This window comes from Hippocampus guttulatus, chromosome 2, assembly GCF_054856545.1.
Source record: "Hippocampus guttulatus isolate MCC_2025c chromosome 2, RoL_Hgut_1.0, whole genome shotgun sequence".
Classification (NCBI taxonomy): domain Eukaryota; kingdom Metazoa; phylum Chordata; class Actinopteri; order Syngnathiformes; family Syngnathidae; genus Hippocampus; species Hippocampus guttulatus.
Window position 1 is genome coordinate 6,616,743 of NC_141262.1, and position 11,826 is coordinate 6,628,568.

The 11,826-nt window shown below is 42.0% G+C and overlaps 1 protein-coding gene across 5 annotated transcripts in view; it reads left to right on the forward strand.

The window, feature by feature from the left end:
* The window catches only part of enox2 (ecto-NOX disulfide-thiol exchanger 2), a 197,542-nt gene extending 186,317 nt beyond the window's left edge, over positions 1–11,225 (forward strand). For all 5 annotated transcript variants that reach the window (XM_086133080.1, XM_086133055.1, XM_086133045.1 and 2 more), the window contains 4 exons: positions 4,135–4,191; positions 5,708–5,804; positions 6,687–6,772; positions 10,646–11,225. In XM_086133080.1, coding sequence (XP_085989206.1) covers positions 4,135–4,191; positions 5,708–5,804; positions 6,687–6,772; positions 10,646–10,777 — 372 coding nt within the window. In that variant the 3' untranslated portion in view covers positions 10,778–11,225. The remainder of the gene's footprint in view (positions 1–4,134; positions 4,192–5,707; positions 5,805–6,686; positions 6,773–10,645) is intronic.
* Positions 11,226–11,826: the final 601 nt, after the last annotated feature.

Consider the following 11,826-nt stretch of genomic DNA (forward strand, 5'->3'; position numbering starts at 1 on the left):
TGAGTATAGAGGAATAAAAGCCAACTGGCCGACCGAAATGAAGCATTTAAACTTTTTTTGGAAACTGCTGTTGCGATTTGTAAATTGCAAAATTGCATTTTACTCCAATGCAAGATCCATTTCAATTTGATGAATTGTTAAGCCCTAGCCACGACTCAGGTAGATTAATGGCATTTCAAGGGGGGGTGAGGGGGGGACGACTGAAATATGACTAAAAGATTAAATAAGGGGGTCGCTGAAGATGTAGTCGTACACTCACCTGACTTGTGTGTAGACAGCATGGGATCAGTTCCCACTCAGTGACGGAGTGGATGTGAACGGTTGTTTGTCTCCATATGTGTGCCCTGCGACTGACTAGCGACCAGTTCAAGGCGTAGTCTCCCTTCTGCCCAAAGTCAGCTGGGATAGGCTCCAGCTACTCCCTGTGACCTTGTTCGGGTTAAGCGGTATTGAAAATGGATGGATGGATTCAATAAACCTGTAAATCAAGTTACCACTGTATTTACTTGGTTGTGTAATTTCACTGCCCAGACGCAATCAAGGCACTCAACTGTTTGTATGCAGACAATTAATAGAGACAATCAAAAGTCCTCTTTTAGGAATACATTCCTCCAAATCATCAAACTTGTTCATAAAAGGACAGCATGAGCTCCTTCTCTACCGAATAAAGTCATTCAGGCGCCATCAGACATCCCCAAAAATGTCTTTTTCTTTTGGCTTCATTTCCAGTGCCGCACAACTGAAGCGAGCACAGCGAGCGCGTCGATTTGCTGGTTGAGTCTTCTAATGTTCTTGTTTCCCTCCCGATGAGCTCCACTTGTGCTTTTTTTTTTTTCTTTTTTAAAGACGCTCGAAAATGGACTGTCATTTTCCTGCAGTTTGCTACCAAATGAGCCGATTCACTTGCCCACATCGCATCTTCTCACATGTAGCTTGCATAACCAAGTGAATGTTCCATATTGGAAACGATTAATATACCGAATTAAAGTGATCTTTTTTTTCCCTTTGTTTTTGGGCTACCGTTGCAGGCGGTGTTCTATATCATGGTAGAATTTATGTACATATTCACTTGGTATATATTAAAGATTATTATGTGTGTGTTTTGGGGGTTTGTGTGTGTATGGGGGGGTGGTACAAATATCAAATTAATGAGATCATGATGTAGTTATTGTTTATCATTTTTGAAAAGTTTGGTAAATCAGTAAAATTCAAACAACTTCAACAAACAAGAGCCCCGGTGCCTCGATTCCACCTTGGTGGATTACCATGACCTGGATGACTGAGATTCTACATAGAAAAATGAAGAAAAAAGCTCAAATTTAGCCAAATACACTGGTAATCTTTATTAATATGGTCGCAGGAAGTTAAAATGACTGAAGCAATTACCATATGCTATCGGTTTAACCTTGTTTTTTGACAAAAACAAAAAATTAGACTGAAAATCACTTGTGACTATGACGATTACCAACAAAGACAGCCATAACAAAACAATAGAGGAAGGAATGTACCAGTAATTGAAATTGAATTTCAATTTGGGATTGTTGAATGCCAGGCTAGCTTCTGCAAACCACCCTAACTAGTAAAATATCTAGCTTCAATTGCCGTTTGGTTGGGGAATTTTGCCTTTTTTACAATCAGGTTTGCGAGAACTGCTCCATTAGAGAGGTATCTACATTGTTTGCTTTTTAATATATGTACAATGGCGCATAATTCATTTTTAAATCAGGCTTGATTCAAAACACATTGCAAGGCTTTTAAGAAGTAATATTTTGTTGAGTTTTTTTGTGACTCACAGAGGAACTCACAATAATACTGCAGTATTTTACAAACTGTACTCTTACTACTGTGGCTACACTAATTAGCTAGCTAGTTAGTTGTTATGATATTCAATACTTAAGCTTGCCAATTTGTTACCTTGTCGTTTTTTTTTATAACTCTGAGGGCAGCAATCGTACAACTCAGTATTATAACATTTGTCAAACCATGTCAATCGTAGTTAGTTGTCAGCTAACTAGTCATTATGCTTGTTAGTTAGTTAACAAAAACTCCTGAAATAACAAACTTAGAGATAAAAAAAATATTTCGCGAACAAAGCAGCTGAGCTTTTATGATGTATCAACTTTCGAAGCGGTGTCACCCACTGCTCCAATTGTAATTGAAAATCTGTGGACTGTTACACACTTGATTTGTGACTGGATGGCTGTTTACATTTTTTTAAAGCTTGCACGCAATTAATAAACTTTTTTTCAAATGGAAACTAAAACTAATGAAAACTGAACTCAAACTAAGTATTTTTTTAAAAGTTAAAACTAATAAACATTACAGCTGCCCTGAAAACGAATTAAAACTAATTACATTTAAAAATCCAAACAAAATAAAAACAAACTGTCATAAGAATTCCCAAACGAATAAACTCTGCTTAGTTAGTTGGTTTGTGGAAAAGGAAAGCCACAGTCGCAGATGCGCTTGTCCATTTGCAGTTGTTGCAGCATTTTTTTGCCGCAGCTCACGGCGAGGCACTCAACACGCAACCTGACAAGGACCGACCTCTTAAAGGAACATGCAGACATCAAGGATATGTACATGGAACACATTTTTGTGTTCAAAGACATTGACGCTGTGTTTAAAAAGTGTGGTTAATAGGTTTTAGTGCTTTTAAGGTTAAGATGAAATGTATTTTCCAAGTGTGGGAGAACTACATTTTTTTTAAAAATGTTCTCTCTCTATTGCAGATTTGTTTTTATTTTGTGGGTGGGTGTGGAATGTATCCTCCACAATAAATGGGGGTTCACTGGAGGGGGTCACAGGTCAGATCTGTAAACCAGCTTTAAAATCTAGCATGAAGAAGATCATTAACTGTGTCAAAAGACTCATAATGTTCAAAGTTTCCTTCTTCATTGTCATCATTATTCATCCATTCAAGCCAGGATCACCTTTGTTACTCGAGCGTTCGCCCTTGAGACGCATTTCCCATCTAAAGGGCTCGATATCGATCAGCAACGGCCTGCATCGTTGCGCGAGGATGACACCCAATATTTTGTCCATCGACTCGAGTTTCAGGGTTTGCCGGCTCATATTCACAATGTTGCCCTTGCTAATGCATGTGAGAGGAACGGCCGCCATTGAAAGCGAGCCTGGGGACTGATATTATTGCAGTCCATATTTGGAACCATACATCCACTTGAAGGTAGATTTGAGTAGGTCGCCTCCTTCCGATCGAGCCCAGGGACAATCTTGTCAATACTGCATTAACACCAGTGGCATTTATAATAAATGCATACCCACCGTACTCGCAGCATGCTGGGAAATATGCTAATTAAATTCCAGCGTTGAGGCAAACATGAATCGCGAGAGGCACCCTCATTAATGGGAGACAGAAAAATCCATTTCTGGGTGTGAATTTCCCTCAAGATTAGCCACACTTGTTGGGTGATTTGTCATGTGGACGACATATTTTCCGACCATCGACTGACCGATCCCAACTCCCTTGCTATTCCCGCCATTAACTCATTCACTCCCAAAGACGTTTTTAAACGTCTTTTCAGACTTGGTCTAGAATTGGCTGGTACTGAATGAGTTAACCTTGGAGTTAGCTTCATGGTCTCACCAAATACTGTATATTCATATCCTAAATATTGATATCCTTCAGTAAATATTACATAGCAACTACCTGGATGGTGAAAAATCCTTCCCTTAGCATTGGAACAGTCAACTTAGTTAGTTAGTTAGCTGGCTCGCTGGCTAATTTCTCTGTTGATTCACGATTTCATCTGTCAGCTAACAAGTTAGTGACTCATCGAGATAGCCAGTGTCTTAATTTTGTCCCTTGTGTCCGCGATATCAATGATACAAGAGACTCTGACTCACTACAATGATGTGAATGCAGCAGTCCATCCCAGGATTCACCAGAAGAATATAAAAAAAAATAAGCACCAATTATGTTTAACCCTCCCCATCCAACTATAATAAAAACAACAAAAACAGATGAGCAACCTTATCTATAATTAGCACATCAGGGCAAAAGCTGCGTCAACGAAAGAGAGCCACTCGCCCCTCCAATAAAAGGGAAATACTGAGCGCTGTACTAAAAGTGCACGCCCTGATCCTCATGTGTGTTTACTTATTGTGTTGCAGCTGGAACAATCCAAACAAGACGACAGAGGTGGCGAAGAGGCTGCTAATCAACCTAATGTAAGTGGCTACCGTCTTCCCTTTGCTTCCCTTGTGTGACATGACACATCATTCTCAGCATTAGTCAGTCACCAGATAAAGTCACACACGTGTGTGTGAGGTGTGTGTGGGGATTATGGTTTGGGGGCTAAGACGACATGCACACCACTCTGCAGTGTTTGTAAGGTACGGAAAATTATGTAAGACACCAAACACAAACATTATTCCTGCTCTTTTTGTTTTTTGTTTGCCACCTGGCACAGCTCCCAACCACACATCATTCTTCTTCCAAGTTGACTTTCTGCGTGCGTGTGTGTGTGTCCGTGCGTGCGCGTGTGTGCGTCGTGTGTGTCACTCTTGCTCGCCTCATTCCCCGCCATTCTTCCTTCCACGTAAGATGTGTTTCCTACACTTATCCGCATGCTGATTTTCTCTGTCGTCTCCTGCAATTTGTTTTGCTTCACGCCTGCTGGTTGTTTATTGACCTTCCAAGCTAATATGATGCTAACCGAGACATACTGTGTGTTTATTTCACAATTTGAAACTGTTCCGAGGTCTCTCAATAACACCTGTTAGATGTTCAGGTCAAACTTAGGCATGAGAGCTTAGATACCTGTTCTATTCCTTTTGACATTCTCAAGAGTCCTGCAATATGTGTTGCATTCATTTTAAATTGTTACTTAAAATGCCTCCATTCATTGGTTTGTTGATTGCATTACAAAATGGTTACCGGTAATTATAATTGTGTCAGTGAGAAATAATGAGTGTGAACCATTTTATTGAAATAAATGTTTACATATTTTACATTTGTTCATTTTTTATTCATTATTATTTTGATTTTACAATGTATATTTTATGAAATAATTCGTGAATTATTAATTTTTTTCATTCATTTTCCGATCCGCTTATCCTCACAAGGGTCGCGGGGGTGCTAGAGCCTATCCCAGCTGTCTTTGGGCAGTAGGCGGGGGACACCCTGAACCGGTTGCCAGCCAATCGCAGGGCACACAGAGACAAACAACCATCCACGCCCACACGCACACCTAGGGACAATTTAGAGTGTTCAATCAGCCTGCCATGCACCTTTTTGGAATGTGGGAGGAAACCGAGGTACCCGGAGAAAACCCACACTGGCATAGGGAGAATATGCAAACTCCATTCTGGAATGCCAGGGCTGGAATCAAACCAGAATGTGTGTGTTTTGGAGGGAACGAAGTGAACCCCAGTGAAGATTGATTAAATGCATCATTTGTATTTTCACTCATGGAGGCAGCACTTCATGTACCGTTTCCCTTTTAAAAATGAGTATGCATCTCTGCACATCTAGCGGTGTGCAGGTAGTATTAATTATGTACCACTGTCACATTGAGACAAAATTCATAATTGCTCACTCCTTGGCACTTTTTTCTTTCCGAAATCGGTAGCTTACAATCAATTGACCTGGTTGTTGAATTTTAGTTAGTAGTAAGTCAATAAATTGTCACATCTATCCCTTTTAAAATGTGTAATTGTCTATACTGTATGTTTGCGTGTACAGGAAAGTGCACCGTTGTCCTGCAGTCAGGAAAGGGAAGGTCCTACAGAGCGGAGATCCCCAAGTCCCGTCCACTCAGAGAGAGAAGCCCTGCTTGTTGGTAAGATAAGATAAGATAACTTTTATTTGGCCCACAATGGGGAAATTTGCAGTCTACAGCAGGAAAATTGAGGGGGGGGGGGGGGGGGTAGACAGGAAAATGGGGGGGGGGGGGGGGGGACAGAAAGCGTTGCTTTCACCTGCCATGCATGTTTTTGGAATGTGGGAGGAACCCGGAGTGCCAAACTCCACACATGAAGGCCTCTGCACCGTGAGGCAGACATGCTAAACAGATGACCACCATCGCAAAAACATTTATTGCTTTATATCACAAAGAATAAATTAAGAAAAACACATGTGCATATTAATATATTTCCCCAGAGAGATGGAATTAAATCAATTCATAGGGGGGGGGGGGGTTCCCCAATGTTTTGAAACGTCTCAAAGTCTTATTTTGTACATCTACATCCACTCAGTAACATGCTGGAAAGGTTTACAAAACTCGATCTTTGAAGTGCTCAAATTGGAGCTTGTTTGGTGGTCACGGCACATTGCTTGTGTTCTTCCGGCTATTTGCTACAGGGGAGGTAATGTGTTTTCCTCACCAAAAAGCCTCAAAGCGTCAGCGGCCTGATGGACGCCACCACGGAAGGTCTCTTGATGATCCGCAGGTGGTTGGTATGAGCGGAGCGAGCGGGTGTATGACGGCTCCCTGGGAGCCCCGTGTGTGAGCAGGAAGCAGATGGTTACTTTCACTTGGGGGAGAGGTTCTCTTTGACGAGGCCTTGGCGACAAAGCTGTCATGAAACACTTTTTCAGCCGCAGTGTACAATGGATGGGAGGAGTTGGTTCCACCATTGTCTTATATCTTCTGAATTAATTTTATTTCTTTATTCATTTTTTTACAAATATTAACACACAACCTGTTTGTGACCTACCTCAGGGATCATCTCCACGTTCCTGCACGTACATCCCTTTGGAGCCAGCATCGAGTACATCTGCTCCTACCTGCAGCGCCTTGACACCAAGGTACCTCCACATCATCCAGAAGCAATGCTAGCATGCTAACAGTTGGGATGCTGACATTTACAAAGATAGCACAACATGAGTACAGAAAGTGCTGCTGTTTTCCCATTCATTTGAAAATGTGCTCATGGAAAATGGTGTTCCGAGCAGTCTGATCCTCACATGTAGCTAAAAAAGTAACCAAACTGTGAGCAGCAGTTAGTTTAAAGAATACCTTTCTGGGCACCATCAGTTCAAAGTTAAAGTGTCATACCCTCACCAAATACACAGTATTTTTTTAAGTGAGGAAAATAGCACTCTATAATATTGTTCTGTTGGAAAAGTATATTTCGAATGTAAAGAATTGAACAATTTATGCGTCATGATGAATGCATTGCAGCTCCTTTTGAATTGTGTGACTGTAGTAGCAGTAATTTTAGGGGTTTCTTCACAGTGGATAAAGAATATATGCCTCTCAGTTTCGTTATATTGTCTACCTCATGTGTTGGTGCACAATTTATGTTCAAATATGTGTTCCTCAAAGTGATAGAACATAAATATTATTAGTGAGCATATGGTCTTTCCTATGACTCGCATGGACAAAATTGTCGGTACCTCTCTCAACAAAAGGAAATCCAACAGTTTCTACAGAAGTAACTTGAATCTGACGAAAGTAATAAAGCAAACATTTATGAAAATTACACACATTTGTTTTGAGTTGTAGTGCAACATTATTTTAAAAAAAGCCAAAACAAAACAAAACAACAACTCATGAAATAAATCCTAACAACCAAGGTGTGTCTCAAGGCGTCTTCAAACTTGTAATCAGTCAGTCAACCTATTTACAGGGTGACAAGTAGTCACTGTGCTGTTTGGTGACATGGTGTTTGCCACACTAAACATGGAACAGAGAAAGCGAAGGAGGGAGTAGTATCGGCTGATGAGAAAGAAGATTATAAACAAGCATTTTGAAGGTAAAGGCCATAATACCTACAAGCATCTTGTAGTTCCTGTGACTACAGTTACTCAGAAATTAAAAATCCACAATAGCCAATGAAGTTGATGACAAAATGAAGACGTAGAATACGCATGTTTATGAGCTTTACCACCACCTACAGGACTGGAGTGGAACCCTTATTCTCATGCTTTGGCTATAATTATGTTGTCTCAAGGTGAAAATGAAGTCAAATAGACTTGCTCACAAAGCCAAAGGGTTATTGATCCCTTTAAGAAAGCAAATGCCCAATGCGGTTTCCCTATTCAGTAAAATGGTCATTAGGAAATGCCTTATAATTGCATTCAGGTTGTTTGTGTAAAATAGTCGATGGCTCAGCCCCAATCGCCATCTGTGAGTAGAGGTTGAAAAAGTTAAACTTCTTCAGACAGTTTGTCTCCGTTTCCCAAACTGAAATGTCATTGAGACGTGCGTCTTGCAAGATCTGGCCAGCTGGCCCATTTCCCTCGATGCCGGAACATATTAAAAGCACGTCCATCGCCGGTCCAGACGCCGCTAGCCAAATAGCAGCGTCAATCCTACGGACGCTCGCCGTTCCTTTCACTCACATCACGTCTACCCGGGTGCCCCTCTTTTATTTCTGTCTGTCTACTCGTGGCGTTTAAGACATGCTATTACTCCACTGCGCAGACTGGCCGTTCTTGCTTTTCATTTTTTTACGCCCAAATTCTTCCCACTTCAATCCTCTGAAAACCACTCACACAAAAAGTCAAAAGTCAGTGTCGTATGGTTGCCTTCAAGGGGTGCGTCCTTGTGAGTGATGTCAGGTGACAAATTTTTACACACAGAAACAAAAATCATGAGCTTTTGCAATTGCATGAAATTGGGTGGTTTTCGTCAGGCAAATGCAAAAATGTGTTTTGCCCAACTACAGGTAAATTCCCTACTAGTACACACACACACAAATGCTGAATAGTTTTCCTCACCCACTTGCTGGGTAGCTGTGGATTTTGAGAAGAGTTTTTCAGAGGACTTCTACCCAAGGTTTGGTAAATTGTTTTGAACCATCAGATTGGGTTGAATGTTGGATTTCCGGCTTGTCTTTGCGTTTGTATACTGGAGTTGAAGTGCAGTCTGAAGAAAGGTTGGTATTGGCTGCATTGAATCTCTGGGTATCACTCCTGACTTTGGAGACAGAGGCCGGGGTTCAAATCTCAGTGAGGGCAGAATTGGGATTCTTTTCAACCACAGCTATACTGATAATCTGGTACTTCTTTTGTTGGTAGCTTGAACTCATTAGTATGGGTAGTGTGTTGGAACAAAATTTTGACCCAACGCGCTGTGTCAAATCCTCAAACCAATGCGCTGGATCTATATAACTGTCAGAGATTTTCTCGGACAAAGTTAAAGAAATGACTCGGCACACAGGAGAATTGTCTTCAATATCGGCGGGTGCGGATCTCTGAGAGCGAACGACGGTTAGTTGCTCCGATGATACACACTCGAACTCCCTTCCCGCCAATTCAGACTTTTATTGTAACATACAAGGAAAACACTGCCCCCGATATTTGCATACCGCACCCCCGGTAAGGCCCCTCGGTAGTGATTGGTTACCTGTTTTAAACATTGAACCACCAGTACGTTGGCGCCTTTTCTGTCTGGTCTACATTGAATTAACATGTTGCAGACTTTGCGGATGGCCAATGTCGCCTGGGCGCGACGGGTGTTCTCAACTCGTCTTTTGTTGTTCAACCGCTGTTCCCGAATTATTCATTGCCCTTTTGTGACCGAGTTTCGCCCTCTCCCCCGTGATCGCCCACCTGCATTGACGTGCTAATTGTGGACTTCAACAGCCCACCGGCCAGGTAGCCGGCGCCTTTATGCACGGGCATTTGGGGGTGCTGGATACGCACCCAAACATTTCGATGTGTCCAAATTAAAATGAAACTTTAAACATGATACAATTTTGCTCATAGATTCCTCTAACAATAACCCAGCATTGACTTTGGTCCCTTTTGGACCCAACACTGGGTTAGCTATTTTAAAACCCCAATCTGGGCTACTTTTACCTAGAGGCAATAAATTCCTAATTCATTTTTTTTATTCCTATAAATACTCTCGCAACAATACGAGAAAAATATTCACTTTTTATTGATCAGTCATTAGTTTGTCTTGTGCATGCAGGTTCTCTCATTACCCCGAGAAACGATACAGTGCCAGCCTGTTCCTCCATTGCTGTGACGCATTGTGTCACACACACGTGTCCAAGAAAGAATACAAAAATACTTCCCCTGACTCGTTGTGTTCATTTGTTGCCGCGATGATGCGTTTGGCCGCCCACGTTTTCGTTTTGTCTGTTCTTCCCACACACACACTCCATCGCACAACGACTCATTAAGCAGCTGCGCACACATTTGTCAATATGCTCGGCTGGCCTCCGCCTACAACAACAACAACAACAACAAGAAGTAGAAGAAGAAAAAACCAAGTCCACTCCGCTAATCTATTGACATCGCACGCGGCACTGTCGTGTGAGCACGCCACCAGGCTTGAGCATTCTCGTTACACAAACTGCTTGGTCAAAAGAAATCCAAATTGGCTAAAATATCGAACCCAGCGCTGGGTCCAAAAGAGGCTGAGTCAATGCTGGGTAATTCATACCCGGTGCATTGGGCTACCAGGTTATCACTACACCTGCGCTGAAAAATAAATGGTGACCAGCTTCAGCTCTCCATCCCACCCAAATCCACCCTGATCAAAATAATTATCCCAACCCTTGGTAAAAGTGTCCCAATTTGCTTAATATGTACAGCTACCCAGTGAGTGGGTTCGCAAAACGACGCAGCATTGTTTAGCATGTATTCTCAAATGAAAATAAGAAACCAATATTTCGACTGCAGACCCTCACCTCTGATTTTGATTGCCTTCTCTTGACTTTGTAGATCAACCCAACCGAGGTGGAAGCGCTCCTCTCCCGGCTGCCCTGCACCTTCAGGCAGGAGCTGACGGGCGTCGGCGCCAGTCTGGAGAAACGTTGGAACTTCTGCGGATTCCAGGGCATCAAGAGCACGTAAGGGCGCGCTCGAGGGGGGAGCGCCAAAACCCTCCACGGGCGTCAATACGCCGTCTGCGCGGTTACAAGAATGTTTACTTGACACGGCCGCTACTCTTCGGGAGTCGGAGCTGAGGAGTCACTGGATTCGCACACAAGGGCGGCCCACGTGAGTTGGGCGTCAAAGCTTTCTGAGCCTTTTCGGCGGGTGCGAGCAGGACTACACAGGTGTTACCTGCCACGTCATCAGGGTCATACTCTGCAAACCTCCAAAACCCTAACGGCATCCACCCCGCCTTTTTTTTTTTCCTCCTCCTGGTTTGTAACATAGATTATGAAAAAAAAGAACAAAAGAAATCATATATTTCTTCATCTTCTGTAAAGGCTGTGAAGCGTTGCATTGAATTGTTGTTATATGCTGTACATGCTTGGATTGTATTTTTGATTATAAAAATGGAATTTTAATATGACACTGTTTTGGTGTGTTTTTCAGTTTCAACTTTCAGGGTTCCAACTTAGAATCTTTTTTTTTTTTAGGTTTTCATTTTAATGGCAGAGTTATGCATGCAGTGGGCAGGCTTGGAGGGATGTCACTCACACACTCACATCAAATGCTAATAGCCATGTCCACTAAGCGCACGGGTGCGCAACGCAATGTAAAATGTAATTATGTGTCAAAAAACATTCTGACTAAAATAGTTTCTGAATGTTTTTGTTTTAATGCTAAACATTTTACGTCGTGCAATTTTTATTTTGTAGTCATAAACATGCAGCATTTCTACATTAAAGAGCCTTTTTTTAGACAGTTACTGTGCAGTTGAATGACGAAATGCCGCGGCTCTCAGCTTCTCAGCATGACATTGCTATGATTTCACATGCACTGTATTTATCGTATTCATGAAACAGTTTGGCAACTTCTGGCCCTGACGGGACTCCACGCCTTTTCGTCACAGCTGTCGCCTCCTTGGCATAAAAAAAAAAAAAAGCGCACACTAATGATGTCTTCTCTTTTGCGTTGACGGACCGCGAAGCATTTATTTATTTATTTTGTAATGCTGGTGGTGTGCACAA